Source organism: Syngnathus leptorhynchus, chromosome 2 (assembly GCF_054491065.1).
Source record: "Syngnathus leptorhynchus isolate UIUO chromosome 2, UIUO_Slep, whole genome shotgun sequence".
Taxonomy (NCBI): Eukaryota; Metazoa; Chordata; class Actinopteri; order Syngnathiformes; family Syngnathidae; genus Syngnathus; species Syngnathus leptorhynchus.
Genome location: NC_141196.1, coordinates 3,843,728 through 3,866,939, shown reverse-complemented (window position 1 = coordinate 3,866,939; position 23,212 = coordinate 3,843,728). Strand labels below are relative to the sequence as shown.

Sequence of the window (23,212 nt, the reverse complement as noted above, 5' to 3'; positions counted from 1 at the left end):
TTTATTGTTATTCTTTGGACAGACTGACAACAGCGACCATCCAAAAAGTGCACTGCCAAACGCATTTAACCCAACTTGGCGACGCTTGCTAATGGGGGAGGTCGGAAAAAGTCGTTATTTGTACTGTGGAGCATCGTTGCCGAGTGCAGATGGCAACCATTAAGGCGCCTGACGCATTTCTCAGCGTTGAGGGAGACATTTTGTTGATGTCTATAAACCACTTTGATTCATTGACGTTACCTGGCTGACACCACGTTAGCAATTACCATCTTGCGAAGCTTCTCTGGCTTTGATCATGTGCAGTTGTGAATTTAGGAAGCTTGATTTTCATTCACAACACGGGGAGCCAGACGTTTTGGCGAGAAGCTCAAGGACAAAGCGCTGGCCCGGAAGACGAATTATTTGTGGGTGCCAGACAAATACAACAATGTCGATTCACCGCTCAAGGCTTCGCTCGGTCACAGCCAAATAGCTTACGGAGTTGCGCGACTTCAGTAGCAGCACCGCTTTGTGTTACTCATTGACTGCCATGGACGTTTAAATTCGTCTACCGGAATCCAAACGTTGACTGCCTTCACAAGTGCGTTTTGCAATTTAGGTCAGTGAACATTTGATGATTAACAGATTACAAATTAATATTCTACAAAATGTATTTTAGTACATTTACAATAAATGTGTTTACATTATTTTTAAAATCTGGTCTGGAATGTACATGTTCACTGTTTGAACCACAAAAATACTAAACCCGAAATTTTACATTTTCATTTTAGAGTGTTTGAATGAGCACAAAAAGAGTGAATAGGCCAGTTTAGCTAATAACGACAGTTTTTTTCGGGGTTTTTTTTTTTTTTTTAAATGTATTTATTCCTGTATGTATAGTGTCTTTGGGTGACCATTATTACTATTACTATTATTATTATCATTATTATTATTATTATTATGGTTGTTAATAATAATAATAATAATAATAATAATAATAATGCGAGGGACGGTTGTACTTTTTCGATTTTTCATGTGAACTTTGCAATGGATTCCGGTGTTGTTGACCTGAAGAATCAAGTAAGCAGCTTTAATGGACTTCTACAGACGCATACACACAAAAATGGTGGGTCCAACAGTAAGCTGAGCTACATGCAATGATGCAACATTCAGAACATTCCCATTAAAAATAAAGGGTGAAAATAGGCATCCCTGCTGCACTTTTGCCTTCTTTTTGTACTCTGAGATATTGTCATCACCGTTTTTCCCTCACCGCCGCGCAGCCACACAGAAAGGGATTATTAAGATTGAACGCCGCGCCAAGGTTTATAAGCGCGAGACAAAAAGCTCAGCAAAATGGAATTACCATAGGACACAGCACGGACAATTTTGCACACGACAGCGCAATGTTTTCTGTTGCACCTGCTTTGTCAATTATAAAACAAGTGAATAAAGGGGGAAGCTGTAAAAGAATCAAAGGGCAGGCCACCGACAGCCTCCAAGGTTTGTCATTTATCTGAAAGTAAAGATCAAACCTCGCTGACCCTAAACTAACAAGCTTCCTGAACCTGAAAAGGAGCTGCTGATTTATATTTAACGAGTCTGCTTGACCTAGAAATGCATACGATGACCAGCACGGAGCGTTTGGAACTTAAGTGGTCACTACCGAAACATGAGTACAAGTGACATCTGTAAATCTGATATCGAGTCGGACTCTAGAAATGCAAGAATTTAAATGAATAGATTAAGATGAATCCAAATAGATGAATCTATTTAGTTCACAAAGGTAAGATGAATGATAAGAGTTAAATGTGGACACACCTAAAAGCTTACACTCCCCCCAAAAAAATTATAACTTGGAAGAAAATCATAATTCCAGCGATAACAGACTTTGGAATAAGTTGAAAGAATGAGATAAAAAAAATTCCACACTCCTCAAATCACAGTTAAAGCGCACCAAGCAAATCCAACAACAAAGCGTCAGCACCTGAAAGCAACCCGACACCCGATTGTATCTCGACGGCAGCCGCGCGTGCTCCTAATATAGGAGCACATTTATCAGCCGGCTCATCTTCATGGAAGGAGGGCATCTATCAACACCAGGCGCCGCCCGTCAACAGGTGTACAATGAGAAAAGGACTGATGTCACTCGACTGTTCTTCAGCAGAACCTAATTGTGCTACATCGGATAGTAGACATGTCAATGACGGCTAATTGGCTATGCTACGATATCTTCTGGATATTTGAACGACAGGGTGCTAGACTCTTCTAAAACATGCTACACTTACCGTGATGACAAAACGAAGCTTCAAATTTGCTTCACGAACCAGTTGTTGTATTTGACTACTCTAGGTGGCGCTGTTGTCAGTATACTTTTAGCCCAAAATTAAACAGAGTGCCCTATAGAGGAATGAAAAAATACAACCGGTTCATGAATCAATTTTGAAACTTCATTTCTTTTCATTACTACAGTCTTAAGAGGTGTGAATCAGTTCTTTGATAATACAAGGAGATATTATAAAGTTCCACGACAGACAGGAAGAGGTAGTGTATCTATCAAATGCGAATAATGTAGGAGTGCTGCTGCAGCATGAGGAGGACGCACGCTGATTAGCATCCACACAAGCTCAGTCAATAAAGCAAAAGAGATCCAAACAAAGTCCCCGCCGTGTAATGAAAAAGGGCCCCCACCACCAGCGGCAGCCCTCATCCAATCAGATAACCCACACAGCGGATTCCAGAGGTGGATGCACAAACAAGCACCAACGCGGGAGCGAGTCGGCGTGAGCCATATGTCATTGTCGTTATTTAATAAAAAGTGCCTGTGGCGTTTTACGACTGACGGGAAAATGTACGCAACGTTTCGCAAAGACATGAGGCTGGCGGTTAATACTGTATATGGCTTCACGTAGACAGACGTGCCACCTTGACAGATTGACGAGGTAGCCGGGCCCAACGAACGCTTCATTAGAAAGACGGCTGTATTATTTGTTGCTTACTTGTACTGTTTTACTTTCTCGCTAATTTTAGTTCAAATTTGTCTGAACGATTTTTTTTATTTAATTCATTCAAATTTTTCTCAAATATTAGTACAACAACTTAAAAAATGATAATATATCAGCAGGCAGCTCGGTGGGGCACTGGGTAGTACGTCTGCCTCACAGTTAGGAGGGAGCGGGTTCGATTCCACAAAGTGGTTCAGAAAATGGATGGATGGATGGATAACATATCAGAGTGGTAAAAATTCCTTAACATTCAAAATCCATCAAGTCTCCGAGATTACGAAAAGGCCAACATGCAGCGCTTCATTGTTCGAGAAATGCCAATTTTTAAATTAAAAAATATATATATTTTAATTTAATTTAACAAATACACCAAACTTCTATATTGAGATTTCATTGCCCAACAGCTAAAATAGCTCCCCGTATTTTTACAAGTGTAAAGCCAGGTGTCCCAATACTTTTGACTACCCCGCGTTAGTTAGAGCAGTGCCAATCATGCCCTTCCGGTCCTATCTGTCTTCTTTTGTTCCACATCAGCGGCGCTATCGTCTCCATCGCAATCTATTAGCGCTGATGTTTTCATCCAAAGTGATTGGCTCTTACTTTGAATCCGCCACAGACTTCACTTGAGTGTAAACACACCCAAGGGACGCCGGCAAAAGGCCACGTCAATCACTTCCTCGATGCTAAAAAGGGGTTGAGGAAAATACAAACAAAAGGCTAATTGCCCCACACGCTTGTAGTCCTTTGAATTGATTTCTAGACCAGATACAGCATTGTTTAAAAAAAATAACAAATAAAAAAGCATACAAAAAAAATGCAATTAAGCGAAGCAACCAAAATGATGGATTGAGCTAAAGTGGCTGAGTCAGCGCAACGCGAAGCACTTTTGCACTCCATACAAAAAAAAAACAAGCATGTGAAATTTTGCTTGCGGTGGGTTGATAAACATTGGCCTCCAGATGGAGTTTGCTCAGGTGGCTTTTTTTTTTGGGGGTGGGGGGGGGGCAGATGTGCGCATGGACGCATGTTCAACCAAGTGTGCAATCTCATGGAGCTACTTGACATTTCCCAAATTCACCCCAGGAGAATGAAAAAAAAAAAAAAACTTCAGCATTATTTGTGTATGGCAGTTTTGGAATTAGTAGTTTAAATTACCGTATTTTCCGGACTATAAGGCACACCTAAAAACCAAAAATTTTCTCAAAATCCGACCGTGCGCCTTATAATCCGGTGCGCCTTATATAAGGACCAAATTCCTAAATTTAAACTGGCCCGAAGCATTGTGTCATGAAATCAATCGTAAGTGGCCCGCTGAAGACTATGAATCATGAATCAAAAACACTATGGATCATTGTTTTGTGATTATAAAGTAATTTGTTGCTTCTGAAGTTGAAAAAAAAGATAAAATGGAGAATGATTTGATTTGGATTAAAAATCTGACATGATGCATTAATGTTATAATGCTTACATAAGGACAAAGTTTTAAAATGGGCCATTCATTGAAGGTGCGCCTTATAGTCCGGTGCGCCTTATAGTCCGGAAAATACGGTAATAAATAAATTAATAAATGAGTCATTTATAGGTATGAAAAAAAAAAGCGATAAAGTCGCAGCCACAAACTCAGTATTTCATCCTTAAACTTGAAAACGAGTTTTCCTCCGAGGTAATTTTAGAGCCACAATAAGTATTTGTCTACCATTATTGACCATCTCGCCAGTTTCATAATTGTAAAATGATTTTTTACCCCCCCATCTCCCGAACGTCGCGCTCGGGACTGACAAGCTCATCAGATGCTTGATTTTCCTGCAGCGATTATCCCTCCAGACACCCAAGCTTATCGTGTTGATAACCACACGTGGATGTCGTCTGGCCTCATCGATTTCCATTCGGGAAAGCAAGAACTTGAACTCAATCTACGCCAAGTAGATTCGCATCCCCAATTAGAAGGAAGCAAACACATACGTGTGTGTGAATGGCCACGCTAATTGGAAGTCTAACTGAAGTGTCATCGGAGCAGGTTGATTTAATGAGACCGACGCGGTCGGTCGGGATTAAAGCGTTCGCTCGGGCCCGACGCGCTGAGTGAGTTTTTATCGCTGCCTCGCTAATTAGACGGCTTTTCCTTGAGATGCATATGAGACGCCGTTCGAGTCTCCTCAGCACATTAATATCATTTTCCTTTACAGTGTGTCCCCCCAAAAAAATAAATAAATACAATAAATAAATAAATAAATATGAAATAAGGTTTTTGTTTAAGGTTGCAAAGGTGACCTTTCTTAGAACAAGTGGAAATTTCTCAAAGGCAATTTGCAAGACAGTAGGCGGAGTTAAATCAATGAAGATCTCCCAGTGACCTCACGGCAGTGGATTTTATTTTAATGAGGTCTCAAAGACAAAAATTTACACCACAAAAACAGACTGACTGATTTGAATGAAGAAATTTGAAGACCATGTCTCACTTTTTTAAATGATCCGCAGTGGATAGATAATGACAAGAGTCCAATCCAAACTGGAGTTAAAATAAACAAAAACATGAAATCAAAACATGAACATAAATGACAGCTACAAGACAAGAGAGTCCTAGCCAGGAAATAAACTGTCAAATGTTCTTTACAAGAGTTTTTTTCAAACAGCAGAAAAGAGTTCTATGCGACAAACTCGTCGTTTTTCCCCCGATGACTCTTCAACAGTTCTTTAAAACAAAAACGGCACTTTTCTCTTGTTGTTGAACCCCCGAACGTTATTAGCCCTGATTGGGAAAAAGGCTAATTGGACTTTATCTTATATGCAAATAACTAAAGACGTCATTCCAAAATAAAGTGTGAGGATATTGATTTGGGACCACCCTGTCTGACACACTTCTTACCCTCGGAGAAGTTGATGATGCCCAAGATGTGCAGCAGCTTGATGGAAGCAAACACCAGCACCACGATGCCCACCGTCTGCAACCCCTCCGTCTCCCAGATGGCGCTCAGCACCGGGCCGCCCTCGGACCACTCGTCGCCCCCTTGCCCCGAACCGAAGCCGGAACCGCCCCCCTCCTCGCCTTCCAAGCTACCGGGGCTGGCACTCGGTCCCGCGCTCCAGTTCCCCCGTGCCCACTCCAGCGCTAAGCCGGACCGGGCGCACAAGCCGGGCGCCCCTCGGCACCCGTCTCCCGCCTGCCCGCTCCCTAAATCCAGGTCGAGACCTCGAGTCCGTCGGGTCACCAAAGCGATCGCATGGCGCCGGCGGGGATGTGAACTCGATCCAGACGATGATGATGGGAAAGCGGCGGGAGCAAACTCCGCTCTTGCACTTGAGAAGCGCTGAGTGAGGGGAGGAGGGTGAGGGAGGAGGAGGGGAAGGGGCGTGTGAAGAAGGGAGGGAGGGGTCACGGCGAGAGAACACGAACCACTCCACGTTCACCTTTTTTGTGGGACCTTCTCACTACATGTTTGCTCTGTCCAACATGCTGGGGGTGGGGGGTCAGCAGCAGCAAAAAAAAAAAGAGCATACCGCCCTCTACTGGCCTTTTGTAAAACTAGCAACTATGCTTTTCTTTTGTTTACACAGAGTCAGGAAAGAATTATACTGATCGTAATCTCGACATAAAAGTCCTCAGTCCAGAAATTGTTGTGACGGCAAAAAGACAACATGCTAAGTTAAAAATGAGCGCCACTCATCAGCATCCCTCGTCCACAATCCATCTGGGAATTTTCATTAATTGCTTTAAGTGAACCGTGAACGGTTTATCTCGCTCGCTCATCAATCAAAGCCGCTCGGCATGTCATTTAGGAAGGGAGACACAATTAGGGGACACAATTAAGGACACCTGCGGCAACAGACTGCCGCCAAGTGAAAGCGAGCCGCCATCTTTGGTGGCGGGGTGGAAAGGCCTAGGCGTGGAAGTAAAAGGAGCAAACTGGGGCGATCAAACACGGGTGTACAAAACATTTCATTTTGTGGCTAACTGTTCTTTTTTGCTGTTATTGGAAAGAAAAAAAAATGCCATGGGATTGAAAAATGCTGATGAATAAAAAAAAAAAATTCCCCAGTTAAGTTGGCTCCACCCTCAAAAATTTTACTGACACATGCCCAACAGCGCCACCTATCTTTTAATTGATGACGCCTATTCATATGGACAAAGAGGAATTAAACGAGTGACAGAGTTACAAAAGACGAGCGGGCCCGCGTGCAGAAGCTGATAACATTGAAGAGCCGATAACATTTCATTTACGCCGCGCCGTTCGTCAGTCTGCCGGCGACCGGTCCGACAGGCTGGCGAAAAGGTCAACGGCCGGCGAGGGACAAGAAACGTCGGCTGGGACGGCGGGGGGACATAAAAAAGCAGCCGCGACCCAGAAGGGTCGGAGCCGCAGTCCGATGCTGCCGGCCGGCAAGTGAAATACAATCGGCAGAGCTAATCAGCACCATCGGGAAAAATCGATATATTTCTTCTCAAAATTACAAATGGAAAGGGAAAATGTCATATCTGCAAAAATGTTCCTCAGTGTGTCCAGACAATTTGATGGATTTGCCGTATTTATTAACAAGTGTACACCGAAGCTAACTTTTTCCCGCTCGTCTTACCGGCGTATCCAACGTCCAACAAGCCAAACTGTTCCAAAACTTTGACGACGAGGACCACGACGGCCAACATCTCCAGACTCTCCGAGTTCATGTCGACGGGCCATCAGAAACGCCGCTCGACGGACTCGCCTGTGCGGCGGGCGCTCTTTGGAGCGTCGTGTGGCCAACGACAAGGAGGAGGAGGAGGGGGAGAAAGAAGAACGTGATTGGCCACCCTTGTTTGCTCACTGTGTTTTATTGACCAAGCATTTAAATGTAGATAATACAATTATAAAATGAGTATTATAGTGAAATATTTTACAAATAAGAGAAGGATATAAAAGAGAAAATATTTTTAGAGGAAAAAATAGGCTTATTTTGGAAAGAATAGTAATTATTTCGACTTGTGAGGATTTTTTTTTTTTTATAAGCTGAATGTTATGGTGGCAGGTAAATTGGAAACTAATATTTGAAGAAAAAAAAGATACTTGTTTCCAACCCAATCCAAAATGAAACAGAGAGAACAAAATTTCATTTTTACCAAACCAAAAGAATTAGCGCCTGCTTTACAAAAGCCTCAGACTGACTAACTAAACTAATGTCGATATTGCAATAATTATAATCATTTAAACAAGATTCATTTGAATACAAATGGTAGCAACACATGCAGGTGGCAACAATACACAGGCATATATTCTTTATCCTCTACACAAAGTCACAAATATTTCAACGGGTTCGTCATTACCAACGATAAGACACAGAATTTAAAAAAAAGTTAATATCGCCAATCTACTTACTTTATAAAGTACAATATGACCCTTTATCTACCCTGATGTCTCCATTAAGACCGAAAAGAGGCAAAGGAGTACGACAAGTGAAACATGATCATCAATTCAGGTGTTTGCAAGGGCGCAATCAAGGTCTGGCAAATGTGAGTCACAAATAATCAGCACAGTGTGTCGTATCAATCAGTGTGATTGGTGGTGAAGTTAATTAGTTGTGCGTGTGCGTGTGTGTGTGTGTGTGTGTGTGTGTGTGTGCATGTTGACACCTGCATAGCACAGAACCTCCAACATGGACACAATGCCATTTAATACATTGCAACACTACAAGCGAATAAGATGCAGCTAAATAGCAAATCGTCTCATGATCCATACACACATTGCTAGTTTTTCATTAATGGTCACCATTCTTTTAAATATAGCAAACCTTTGGGAAAAAACAACCAGTTTGCCTACTTTTCATCACTGAAATTATTATACCGCTGAACAGCAAATTTTAATCAGGCTTTGTGTCACTAGATATATTTTTGATGCTGATTTAAAAAAAATATTTACTTGCACATCAACTTTTTGGGTTGATTTCTTTTTTTTTTGTTTTGTTTAAAGTTAGACCTAGAAAGGCTTGCACAATACAGACTTTAATATTATATATATATTTTTTATTTTATGTTTATTATGGGATGATTTCATTTTTTTTTTTTAGTTTGACCTGGAAAGGCTTGCACAATACAGATTCTTATTTTATTTTATTTTATTTACATATTATTTTGTTTTTACTTTTATTTCATCTCCAAAGATTTACTTGCATCTTTGATTTAAAAAAAAAAAGCACAAATTATTATAGTGCAATCTTACAAGTCATGCTAGTTAATTAATCACATAATTAGTACAACGCAAATGCAATCAGTGAGGTGTTGTATTATGTGACGTTGCTTCCCCCAAGTGGACAACAAGAGAAAGTGCATACGACAGCTGGAAAAAACTGCTGACAAATGAAAAAACAAAACAAAACACTGTGAAAGGACATTTTAACCATGTCCGTTTCTCAAGATTAGCAATAACACTCCAGGGATTGTTTAATTACCCCACAAAGAATATCATTAACGTCCCCTACTAAGCATTTAAATCAACATTTTGCACATTGCTTTCCTGATCCAATTTTGTTTCCTTCAAATTTTGAAATGGGTCAAGTTGAAGGGTTGCGTAACAAGGGTGCTAACTAGCAAGCATCTCGTTTCCACACATCAGCTCGTGCTGCGTGGCAGCCAAAGTTTCCCGCTGCTCAGGTTTCTGCATCCTAATAGCCAACAGCACAGCCCGACATTGACCATCTGGGAACAAATCGGAAACTGTTGCAGCCCACGTCATCAATCGGGCCTGGTTAGGAAGCGGCGGAGCCGGCCGGCGGGCTGTCATTGTAACATCCCATCTGGTACCGCTGAACAAGAAGCCCGCGTGTGACAAACATGGCCAGTTGGAATATTAAGGCCTACCAGCTTTGATGGTGGAGAATGAAAAGATGCAGCACAAAAAAAAGCATGTGAGGTTGTCAGGGGACTATGGATATGAAAAAAATAATTTAAAAAAATTGACAAAAACAAGATAGAGGGGGGCGGGGTGGTACTCACCCCTCCCTGAAATATACTCGGAACCCCAGGCCAGGTACATTTATTGACTTTAGGGTATTTTCAGATTTTTCAAGGATTTTTCCCAACATTTCCATCCTTCTCTCGTAAAGTACACATAATGAATCTTCATCAGTATTTTTTGTAGAATATTTGGGGTTTGTAAAAAAAAAAAAAATGTTTTGCGGACCCCGAGATGATCCTCTACCCCCCAGCCCCCCCCCACGGAAAAAAATCCTATCTCCGCTGGTGCTCGACCCACAACAACGCACTCGGATGAGGATAAGGAGGATGAGTGGGATGAAGACAACAGTTGCTCCACATGCCTTTCAGTGAGTGGTCTCTTGTCGCAAACAACTCATTTGACCAGTTGGTAGCCTGAGTAAGCAGCTTCCTCCCACGCGGCAAAAAAACCACAAACATTCAGATCCCGACCACGCACACGCTGCGCGAGCACCTGAGGGGGCTTTGTTGGACTCGTGGGACGGGCTCCTCTTGTCATGCAAACGGCGGAGATAAATGGCAGGCTGCAGAGTGGCTTGTTAAGTGCCTCTCGCCATTATTTGCTGAATGTAGCGAGGGTAAGCAAAGCAAAAAAAAAAAAAAGGCTCGACGCCATCGGTAATTCCGACCCCGTCATCGATGAGCAAACGATAATAGAGGAAGGCCCGATTCAATTATTCATCTTAATTCAGTGTACAGTGGAAGCGGACTATTTGTTGAGAATTGGGACAAGCAAATAGCAAATATTTGCTTCGAATTAATTGATGGCCATTGAAAGAATGAAAACCTCAACAAACTGATGTACTACCTAAAAAAAAACTGTCAAAACATTTTTGAAATTAGCATCAGAAACACATTTAGGGACAGGTAAAGCCATCTCGGAAATCTGTTGACCTGCGTCACCATCACACCCGGGTCAATATGACCCGGGGTATTTTTCCTTTTCCATAAATCCCAATTTTTTATTTTTTTTTTGTCATGACTAACCTTTTTGACTCACAATTATTTCACAGTTTGTGCTTCAAGAAAGATGATGCACAAAGTTTCAGACCCCCCCAAAACAAAGTCAACTAAGTCCACAACCCAAGAAGAAGCCTCCACAGATAACATGAACCATACAACCGTATAGAACACTCGTCTTGCCGTATATAGGTTAGCCTCCCGTGTGGCTCTATCTAAAATATGCTTACAATGCACATGCAGAAAAACCAGGCTGCTGCGCCTTTGCATGCTCACCACGGAGCCCTTAAGAAAAAAAACAAAAAAAAACGACTTTCATTAATATCACTGTGCTTCCCCTTCTGCTGAGCCAATTAAACCAACTGGATGGCTTGCAAATAGTGTCAGTACACTGGAGGCAAAGCAAATAATATTACCACTTTTTACACCCGCCCTCTACAAAAAAAAACTTCCAAGCAATTTCATGATCTGCTGGTCTGGCAAGAAAACGTCTCGCCGAAGGAAACGGAAGAACTTTCTGCACGCTCGCGTCTAAATGTGCATGGAGCAACAAGCTGAGATTTGTTGCATTGCTGTTGGAAGGTTGAACACCAGCTTGAAATCATCAAGTTGGCTGAACGCATTTTCCCTTACGGCCGTATACGGGCTTTGGCATCTGGAGGATTGTTCACACACCATCCCAATTACACACAAAAGACAGAGGGGGGGGGGGGGGGGGGGGCAAAAAAAAAATAACCTGTCTGGCTTCCTACCTGTGGGCTTGCGTCTTTGTTTGGGCTGAAGAGAGAAGATGACCATTAAAGCTCCCATGATACCTTTTGCTGGGCTCGCTCGTTGCGAGTGATCTGAAAGTCCTGCTAGAATTCCACACTCTCGCACTTTTGCCTCCCACACTTGGTAGTGAAGTCTCAGAGTGAGTGAGGGAAAGAGAGAGACGGGCAGGGGGGGGGGAGGAATCCTTTCCAGCCACTCTGGCTTGCTTCGGCTGCACGAAAAGCACTCGGAGTTTGGATACCGTTAAAAACCCTCCCCACTTTCTTCCTCCAAGATCGGGAGCAGCTCGGAAGAAAGTCACCAAGATGAATTGCCGAGCTCAAGAGGAGCCGAGACCAAAGTGTGGGCTCGGCTTCGGTGGGACAGGTGTAAAAGATGTTTTGGTGTATTTCTTTTTAATTTGTGGTGTCGTTACTTTGACAGCTATTTCTTCCTCAACTCTGATTGCGTGGATTAAGGTGAAGATCACATGTTCAATTCAATCGAAAGGGAAAAATCTGAGGAGATTACGGACACAAAATAATATGTCATTAAAAAAAATATGGGATATGCCAGTCTTGCTTCAAAACCGCCACTAGATGGCCACAGAGTACTGAAATATAAAATGCCATTTACCGGCGCATTTATACTATTCTCTGTATCTTACGTTTTTGGACGCTAGAGGTCGCAATTGCTCCATTTTGTAGCGCCTGATAAGTCCGAAAGCTTTTTCCTTTTCTTGAGAATTTTGCTCACACACTCCAAACACTGTCAAGCAAAAGAGCATTCCGTTGCTGGAAGAAGATCTCGGGAAAAGATTAGACATAGAAGGGGCCCAGTGTAAATAAAAGTCTTTTTTTCCCCCATGACGTAACAACAGCACCAAAAGTGGTGTGAGAGGTGTCACAGCTTCTTTTCTAGACTTTTTTTTTAAGCCTCATCATTATGAGTCCATCTTACACGGTCACAGAATAAGCAATTTCGACGCTCCATTAAAAAAATGAAAAAAAAAAAAAACTTTCTTGGAATCAAAGTGCTGAGGCAATAAGTGCCTTCTCACATTTTATTTGGCGGTGGTGTATTAGCATTCTCCATTTTGTTCCACTTGAGATCACCATGGCGTGCTCATCATGCGTGGGTTATTGCTGAGTACTATTAAAAATTCACAGCTGGAGTTACCGTGCCAAGTTTGAGAGTAAAGAGGATTTTCTCTAAGAAGGCTTCACAAATAGATGGAAGTGTCTGGTGGCAGCGCCATTTTGTTGTTGTTGCTTAAGCAAAACAGATTAACCATTTTTTTTCATCACATCAAACAAATCGTACGAAAACCAAAACAATATTTCAAATGGGAAATAATGGAAATCCAATAAATCTCTTTCAGACACCTTCCGCTGCCCATCATTTCAGTCATCAAGCGACTTTCCAAGCGAAGCAAACAGCTAATGCAATGTGATCCAAATCATGAAGCCGTAGCTCGTGTTTTTAGCATCTCATTTACAAGGTGAAGTGCAGCCAAACGCTTCGGTCATTAATCCCAGCAGATTGAGAGGGAATACGCGTGTCAATTTGCTTATAATAAAAAAAAAAAAAAAAAAGACACCGAATGCATAAACAAATGAACGTCGTTATTCACGACACAAAGGCGACTTCTGCATCCAAAATTTCATCGGAGGCTGCAGCTCTTAAAAACAGAATAAAATAATTTCATGTTTCTGAGTGTCGACGTCGTCGTCTGCGGCATGAATTAAGCGCCGGAAGGTTTTAATAGGGGACATTAATCATACTGTCACACAGCTTGAAACCTTGGGCCATAAAAATGTAAAACTGCATAAGAGGATTAAAAGCCAATTAAGCAGAGCCCAAGTCATCGATAAAAGAAAATAAACATACAACTACCGTGGAAAAAATATTAACAGCAACAATAAGATCACAATGATTGATTTTGTTTTCATGTTGGTATTAAAATTTGCCCATTTGCAGGCTTTGTTCTAAATTAGTCCTCCACCTAATCAAGGATTTCAGGGATTACTATTTGTTCTAATTAGCAGTGTTGTGTTAAAGGGACAGTGTGTAGAATTGTCTGCCATCTAGTGGTAGACTAGTGGAATGCAAGGAAGCATGTCAGCGTCCTGTATGTGTGACCCATGTCATATCATCCTAGATTATAATTAAGTATTATAATGATAATTTATTTTATAATTACTTTGGTATATTTTTATATTTATGATTACAAGACTTATTAAAATTACTGTAAGAGTACTATTATATATGAGCTATATTATTATTATTACGATTATTATTATATACATTATCATTATTATAATTACTACACCTATTATATATAAAAATGTATAAGCATTTAAAAATCCAAATATTCTACACACGGGCCCTTCAAATTAGCTCACGACCTTTCTATGTAATAATACACAACGTGGATTTCGTGGAGGGGGGGGACGGCGTCTGTGTTTTACTCCAGAAAGGGTTCACATCCGACTCACTGTTAAAAGCCATTTCACGGTCAAACTGCGGCGAGCAGAATCAATGAATTTCATTTTGCCCTGCGACAGAAATGGGCCAAATTGGCGGGCCTGGCTGGTTATTGCTCACATCTGAGTTCTCTCAAGTGGTTGCCTTTATCTCATGACAAGATTCCTGTGTGGTGATGCCTTCCAAAGGGGCTGCACCTTCAGATTTAAGCAAAAATTATTCACCTTGGGTCATCTGGAAGTCAATTTAAAGCAGATAAAGTCCTACTTGGCCCATTGATGAGTTTTTTTTTTTACTACAGCCTTGTCATGTAGTCACATTTAGCTGAGGAACGTCTGAGCACGACCGCCTCGCCGGCTCCGGGCTGTGACATCTCGGGGTCGCCCATTAAACACGCACTTCACAGAGAGGAGGGGCGGGGATGCGGGGGCGGGACACGTATGGCAGAAAACCGGATTGGGAGCATCTTCACAGTACACTTCATCTCCGTTCATGCTCCAACAGTTGCCTGCTGAGCGTCAGCCATGATTTTTCAATACATTAATCCTCTGCAGAAAAAAAAAAAAGGCTTTTGCTGAAACTTAATTAACGGGTTTAACATAGAAAAAAAAATGGATTCAATAATGCTGCAGGAGGTTGCTTGCCGGATGTTTTATTTTTAGAGCTTGATTTTTTTTTTTTTTTTTTTGGCTTGGACAAATCATTGGCTTGTCCAGCATAAGAATCACCTCCGGGAATAGTTTTGTGGGCACTTTCAACACGTCCCACTGAGAAGCATAATGTGCAAAACAAAGATTGTTTTGACTTGGTCTCGATTTACTGCTGCGGCTTCTCAGCCCCGCTCTGTTCTATTTACGCCAGCGAATCTGCAATTACAGTTATTTGCTTTCTTTTTTCGCATCCTGTAGGCCACATGAAATCGCATTAAGAAGGCGGCCATATTGCAGCTGTGGGAGATGCAGACAGACATTATGAAAACACCTTTGGACAGGCAAAAGGTTTTCCAACGGCAACTTCCTGTCTGCTCAAGTGTCTTCCTGTCACCTTGAGTGGTCAGTGAGGAAGAGCACAACAATGGTGAAACAAAAAGGAATTTACTTTTTTTTTTTTTAAGAAAAACAGCTCCTGCATTGAGAGTGATTGGATTCATATTTTTCTCATGGTTTTCTTTTCAATCAATACAACTAAAATATTTCTATTATAAATCTCTGCTTTGCAACAGCACAAGAACAAAACATTTGATCAACTCCTCAAAAGTAATTTCGGTTTCTAATGTGCTCTACGGATTGGTCACTTTAAGGGTTAATTAATGGGGAGGGCAGAAAACCAAATAAGGCGCATAACCCAAAAAGAGGCCAACCAAGAAATGGCGATCAATCCTCATTAGGTGCGAGCCTAAGCTATCGGAGACACCAGCCCCCCCCCCGACTCTGTCCTCCCCCCCCTCCCCTCGGCCAGCAAGTCGGGGTACAAGTATGGCAGCGTGTACGGCAAATTACTGGCACTTCCTATGTCGCTTTGCATTTAAATTGAATTCTTAGTGTGCTCAGCAATGCGCAGATAATGCTGGGGGAAAAAAAAAGAGAGATGATTCAAAATCATACATCAACTCATCGCACTAGCGGCTAATCTGCATGGGAAATTTGTAGGCGGAAAACTCAGCCGAATTTCAGGCAACCTCAAGCTCGGAAAATTCTGATATCATATCTGTTACTTGACCAGTGTTGCGTTAGTTGAGTTCATTTTAAATGCATTTGCAGTATTACGTAACTCTTTGCTACTGCCAAAGTGCTGGATTTTTTTTTTTGGTGTGAAATTTACAATGGGTAATAATTGCTGGCTTGCTTTAAGAAAAATTAAACAGTGTTTTACTGTCGTTTTAAAAAGTCGAGGTTATATCAATATTGGCTATTACTGGCTGTCAGCAGTAATCAGCTTTCCACTTCTTTTGTTTTTAGAGGGGACATCTAAGCAAGGCAAAATATGGATGCTTGAAGAGTTAAGTCAACAGGCAGCCTCTTTAATCGCCTTTATTAATTAACTTTTTCCCCCTGCCTCCTTCTCGGTGAGCAGAGAGGGGAGGGGCGAGCAGTTACGCAGGAGAAAGCAAATCAAACGCGACAATAAAATCAAATCTTCGCTCTGGTTAATGTGCATTGCCCTAAAAAAATTGTTAGCCCAAGAAATGGAGCAGTGTTGTAAAAATGGAATTAAAACAGAACAACATTTATTCATTTAAACCCGAGTCTTTATTTCCCCAAATATTTATAAAAGAGTCATTTTAGAGCTCTTAATATTAATAATGTGATTCCGCAAAATGTTCATACTAGAGAGTAAACGCAACACTGGCGGTGGTGGAAAAACTCACTCCGACAAAATTAATAAGTTGTTTTCTCGGAAAATTGGCCCAAACATCTGTTTGTCGGCAAGTTTACAACCTGGATTTCAACCAGAATGAGCATTGAGTGACTTTCCCCCGCTGTCATTTGTAGCAATCTGCCACTGGCACAGATTTAGCCAATATGTAACGTGACCGGAGTCATTTTCTGCACGGTCGGCCATGACAGACGGGCCCGGGGGAGAGTAAGCAATTGTGCCCCGTTTACAACGGAGGTGTGGAGCAGTTTACAGTAGACAAGCAGAGAGGAGGGGGTGGGACTTATCTAAGGGTCATGGTGTCCTTGGGAAACGGTGACTTTTTAGCACAAAGCAAACTAGGGGGAGTCTATTTTCTGCAAGTGACCCCTGGAGGATGTTACTGGAAAGACCACGCCTTTGTAACGATATAAAAAGCTCTTTTTCCTTGCAATCTGCATTCATACGCAATGAGGTCACGCGTGACGACATCGGCCATCATTCTAGCTAGGACACTACCTCACGGGTCTTTGGCACCCTCGTTGATATAAATCAGCTGGCTGGGTCGGAAATGGCGTGCAGTTTTTCTTTGTGTGTGGGGAAAAAAGAGATCTTCAAAACATGCTGTTGACCGCAGCTCACAATCTGACCCTCACGCGGTGATATAACATGCCAATTACTGGCCAAGTGGGAATAAATGAGAACAGGTTGTTCCTGTTGTTGCCCCTCCCTCGCTTGCAAACCGTTTGGTGACAAAAGCGCCCCAAGATTGATCCGTCGAGAACCCCCCCCCCCCCAAACGGCCAATCAAACGCTACCTGAAAACCATTTGCGAGCTGTCACTCCACTGGAGTCTGCAGTAAATGACAAATTTTACACTCAAGAATTTAAACGTCTGGGATTTCTTTCGTGCGTGATGACAGGTGTCGGAGCTCCTGAGAGGATTCATTCCGACCCCTGAAGGGTGTATTGATTTCCTATTCGCTGGAAGGAAGCCTGCTCCGTAATTGCCGGCTAACCATGCGCGGAAAGAACATGGTCTCTCATGTTGCGGTCCCGTCTAATTTTCACTCTGGTTGGAGGACGCGGAAAAGCTTCTCCAAAAGATTTTAAAGTAAGTGACAAAAAAAAAACAGTAGGAGGTCCTAAGTGAGTACCGCACACCGTCGTCGTTTGGAGCTTTAATCACTTCAACTGTGAGGATGTCATCACTTTGACAAGCTCATCATTTTCTAATTATTCCTTTCACATCGTGGTGATTAATGAAAGACGAACTTTCCACACCTGTCCCTCCCGAGCGTCTTCGTCCTTGGCGCGACGTGACGGCACGGCGGTATCAAATATTCAGTGTTTACTGTACAGTCGACACAGGGCAAGTGGAACATGACCTGACCTGTCAGGAAACCAAAGAGAGCCAAACAAAGAATGAGCCCCCCCATCCCCCTTTTATGTCAGAGGTAAACCCGCTACTGTGCTAGAACAGTCTAGAACTCTAGACCCAGGAGCACGATGACAGACGAGGCGTCGGATCGGGTCACGGGTGAGCCGGCGCAGACGCCGGCACGCCTGATGGCGCAGACACGTGCGATTCCCGCAAGCTTTATCACATCAATCGACAAGTTAATAAAAAGGGAAAAGGAGATAAAGATGTCAAAAGTTGAATAACTGCTGACACTGCAGTTATCAGGTAGAAGACTTTCCCATTCACTGGGACGAGAACACCAATATCAGAACCATTTCTTTCTCGAGTCCATTTATTGGTTGACGTGATTCAATTTTTAATCACAGTCAGATAAACATCGAAAGCATGAAGCGGATCGCCGTCAATACGAGCGTCGGGTTAATAAACGCTAATAAATGGCCCGCCGGTAGCTATGGAAACTAATGGCTAACTCTATTGGGCCAACTGATGGATTCCTCCCATTCGGCTAATCTGCTTTTATTGGTTTGGATTTGAAAGCCTCAGCTGTCTTCACTCCACCACAGTGGAGAAAAGCACACAAAAGTGGGCCGCAATGTCGAGCACGGGTGCAAAAACCGTACGGAAGCTCCCTCAAGTTCATTAGCGGCACGTCTCTGGAGGATCAACGTTATCTCGCTCCCGCAGCCAAGTGTCTTGACAGCAACACTCAATTTAAAAAAAAGCATGGTTGATTCCCGTGTAGTAATCCGGCAAACGAGCCACAAGTGACAAACGACCCCCCCCCCGCTAAGAGTCTTACCGGTATTCAGCGAGCCGGTGATGAGTCGGAACAAGTAGCGGGCAAACTTAAAAACCTGCCGCTTGCACCTTCTCCTGCAGCTCATCTTGGGCGCCGAAAGCGGTTTCTCCTTCAAACGAGGTCCCGTTTGCGGCTCGGGCTGCGTCAGATGCGCACGTTTGGCGGCGCGGAGGTCATTCGTGAGCGGCTCCAGCGTAAAGGCTCGATGGGTCTCGGCGAGAGACTTTCTGGAGGTGCGGGGAGGGGAAAAAAAGTCTTCTCCCGGACACCAGCGCACGCTGCCGCACTTGAGCCGCTCGGCACCATCTGTGGATGTTTTACCGTCGCTGACGGTTGCTATGGAGGTGGAGCCTGATTGGCCCGCCAGGAGGAGGAGGAGAGATGGAAGGCACACATGGTAGAGAGGTAGCCAAGGCACTTTATGCGATTGATGCAAAGTATTCAAGCGGATTTTACAGATTCCCATGAGTATTTATTTCGGAGGATTTTTTCGGAGGAAAAGCCGAAAAAGCTTTATTGAAGTTGTAAAAGTAGTCGTTGAATCAGAGCTTGTCAGTTTTTGTATACGGAGGTAGCTGACTTGTGGTCAGGTGAATCATTGACAAGCTCCGCCCGCTAATGTGGCTGCGCTTCATTTAGCTTAACATGTGCGCGACTCCCATCAACTTGCCTTATATAATGTCGGACCAGCAATTCAGTATAAAACCAGCTAACTATTCACAAATTCACCTTTTCTTACCGTTTTTAACTTTTATACGGCAGAGCTCGGTGATGAAGACAGTATTCAAGTCTCTGAGACTCCTCCGTCATGCTATTAGCAATAGCATCGGCAGCTAACAACAAAATGTGGTTGCTATTGATGTGCTCAAGTCAGACTTCAAAGAGAAAACTTCATTTTTGCACGCCGGCGTCTCTTCGCTGGACTCGTACTTTTAAATTGGTGGCTACGAGTTTATCAAGGTCAATATGACAATTATTTTCAAATGTGTGATGCATTTCGAGGTCAGGAAATTTCAATTTGCTTGCTCACGATAATCCTGGTATTCAATATTCAGACTGTACCAGAAACGTCAACATTTGGATGTCAGTGTGACGTACGGCGCAAAATCACCACATTCCAAGTCCTTATAGAGTAGCGGAAAGACGTATGTTTACTTAAAGTGATATGACAGCGTGTGTGTGTTCAGGGAATGACGATACAAACACACATGTTGACAATTTAAAGCGAATTGCGCAATGAGGACAAAACATACTGCGGCGTAGCTGGGAATGGCTTCTGAAATGTATTAACTTTCTTTTTTTTTTTTAATAGCAGATCGCCTGCGTAGCTTTTTAGACTTTGTATCACGGTCGTAATAAGTCATTAAAATGAAACATGGAGCGTTAATTGAGCCGATTCAAGGTGGTGCGCTCATATCAGGCGTCGTCGCAGCACTCGGGCTGAAATCTCAAAGTGTCAATCAAGCACTGATTAAAAAGCTGTGATGCACGCTGAAAATATTAGCACTTTCATTGCGTGCTGGCTTACTGGTGGAGTGTACACACACACACAAAAAAAAAAACACATTTGGCTAAGGGAGATACCCCAAAAGCACAATTAGGACTTTTGATCACGTTTCCATGGCATCTAAAGATTTCTACTCCCGGGATTGTGGAGTGAAAGCGCAATTTCAAAAAGAGATAGCGCTAGCAAAGCGAAAGGTAGCTTGAAGTTAGCTTCCTTTCAAACAACAATAGCCGGTCGATGCCCAGCGACGGATGGTCCTTCCACACTTGCTGACGAAGGCAAAGTCAGCACACTGGGGGGGCTTTTCTCAGCCGCCGGGGGAGCTATTAGCACATTTACGCCTATTTATGAACTCTTGTGGAAGCAGCGACATTTTAAACAGTATATATGTAGATTAGGGAGGGACAATAGATCGATATTGGCCCACGCAATATGCTTATCACAAAGATATTCAATAAGTTACGGAATTGCTTGATTTTGTCTAAATTTGACAAGTCAAACGCAAACATATATGCATCGGCCTCCAACGGGTTAACATTATTTAGGTTATATTATAGAGTTAACATTATATATATATAGCAATTACAATTATTTCACTAATACTACTTTGAGCTTGCTTATTTTGCTGCATGTACAAAAATAATAATTCCTTAATTTAAGGTAATAAAAATGGTATTTCTTGAGGTACATGTTATTTAACAAGTAATATTACAATAATAGTGAATTTATTCAACAACTATATTGCATTTTTTCCCAATATTCTGAATCCCTAATATATTATTATTATTATTATTATTATTATTATTATTATATAAAAATATATACACTGCATTTGAAGATAAAAAAAAAAATCTTGCAAAAAAAAAAAAAAATTTGTTCTTGTACCTAAAGAAGTGCAAGTGTGTGTCTGGACAAAAGTCAAACCCTCTTCAAAGGGCGACAACATCGATATCGGTCCAGCAAACAGCCAGTCGGATGCAAAGATGCACAATTCCTACTTGCCCTAAAGTCTACATCGGCGAGGCAACCAGTTGGGTCCTGTGCAAAAGCGATAAAAGCCAATTTGGTGCTTTCATGTAGAAGGTCTAAGAGACGGCCGAACCGAAGCGGGGCGCCGCCACAGATAAGCGCCTGCGGCTCGATACCCGACGAGAGTAATGAATCGCCGATGACATAGAGCGTACTGACGTGAACGCAAACGCTCCCCGGGGATGCTCGGCTGAAACGCATACGAGATGCTTCTTGGCGTGAATCCTTTTTTTGTGCTCCTTTCTATTCGCTAACCTGCCCGGGCACTTTTTTTTGCCGAACTGACACATAATGAGCTTTGGGGAAAAAGGTCAGGACTAAAATAAGGATATCATCCTTATCTTTCCAAAATGTGCTGATGTTGAAGAGTCTATTAATATAAACGCTAACATGCTGACTCAGTCGAATTATCTTCAAGCTCACTTGTGGGGGGTTATGACCTTTTTGAAGCAATGCGCGGTTGAAACAAAAGGTGGCGCTAACCGACACGTGGGGGCAGCCGTGAACATTATCCCGCCTTCCGCCGACTCATCGGCCTGGAGAGCGTCAGCGTCGCCGTATTTACTTTAAGCGGAGGCCAGTTGGCTTTTGAAACGTAATGGCACAGTAAAACTTTGATGAATCTCTGTCTCACGCATAAAGGAGCTTCACGTAATGCCGTAGTATATTGAATTAAATGATGACAATAAAGTGAGTTTACACAATTACACCAATATAAAATGTTGGACTTTTTGAAAACGTCACAACCATTCACATCAAGAGAAATTTTGACGTCATTTTCCAAAACTCGAAAAATGTTCCAATTGTTTTTTTCCCACCTTTTTGTTCCCACTGTAATTCAAACCTACGAGATTTATAAATGTATGCGTTCCCGTTGTGATGTGAGGGTTATTATAACGAACAATTTGGCCCTGAGAACAAATTTGACAGCCTTCCTGTGAAGGATATTTTTTTATTTATATTAAAACCTGCTGGGAATTGATGAAAAAAGTGCTTTTCTAGGACATTGATCTTGACACATGGGCCATGTGCTCACACGTGCATACTAATGAGGGCTTCGTGAAGCTCCGGCCAAAAACGACATCCTCAGAGACGTCAATATTTCACTCGGCGATGGTAAATATCGGTTTGTTTGTGTCGGAGCCAACATGCCGCGCTTGGCTCTCGGCGATATAGCCAATAATGCAGTCCAGCTTGATTCTACATACTGGGAAGAATGGTAAATAAAAAAAAAACAGATTTTGCTTATTTTTAAACTTGGTTGGATTTTTTTTTTTCAGTTCCCCTACCACCGAACAAATGAACAAGTCTGCCAGATTTGAGTCTGTTTGACTTCAACTGCAGATTGTTTTGAACTCTACTCGAATAATCATGACATCATCAAGCGGAGGCCCCCAAGCCAATCAAATCATTTCATCACAAGTGGAGTGTCAGTAAACTCCCCACCGAGGATGAGAAAGTACATCACGTGGGTGTCATTTCCCGTGAACCTCCAGATCCAGTTTCCTTGAAAGTGCGAGCGGGCTTTAATTACAATTCTGGACCAGACACGCGTCCCTGTGAAGACAAACCTATACACGCCGTGCCTGCCGCGCTGACCTGGTTTCCTTCCACACGACGTGCCTTGTTGACCCAATTCCCGAAAAGCGTCTGCGGACACAGAGTCAACTCAAAGACGACGCGATGGTACCCCGAGGGAGACAATTGGGAGCGGCGCCATCAGCAAAGCAGGACGTGTGCGACTGACTGCACAGGTGAAAAAATGACCCCGCTATCTGAGATGCGTCAAGGACCTTGCAGGTCGTCTATGCTGCTCTGGGACCACCAGAGAGAAAAACTCTTGTGTCTATAACTATCAGTTCGCAGTTAACTGGAGAGGTTCATAAAAAAAATGGGCCAGCGAGCAGAGAGGGGAGGGGTGAGCAGTTACACACAGAGAAGGGAGGTGGGTCGG

General features: G+C 42.6%; 1 protein-coding gene across 4 annotated transcripts in view; it reads right to left on the bottom strand.

Annotated features, from left to right (window-relative positions):
* kcnip4a (potassium voltage-gated channel interacting protein 4a) overlaps positions 1–23,212 on the bottom strand; it is a 33,399-nt gene that overhangs the window by 3,966 nt on the left and 6,221 nt on the right. Inside the window, exon 1 of one of the 4 annotated variants that reach the window (XM_085932986.1) lies at positions 11,658–11,835. The exons of 2 other annotated variants lie outside the window; for them this stretch is intronic. In XM_085932986.1, the coding sequence (XP_085789112.1) occupies positions 11,658–11,715 (58 nt within the window). In that variant the 5' untranslated portion in view covers positions 11,716–11,835. Of the gene's footprint in view, positions 1–7,556; positions 7,702–11,657; positions 11,836–23,212 lie in introns of those variants that run through there. One more of the 4 variants, XM_085932969.1, reaches the window with a different exon arrangement.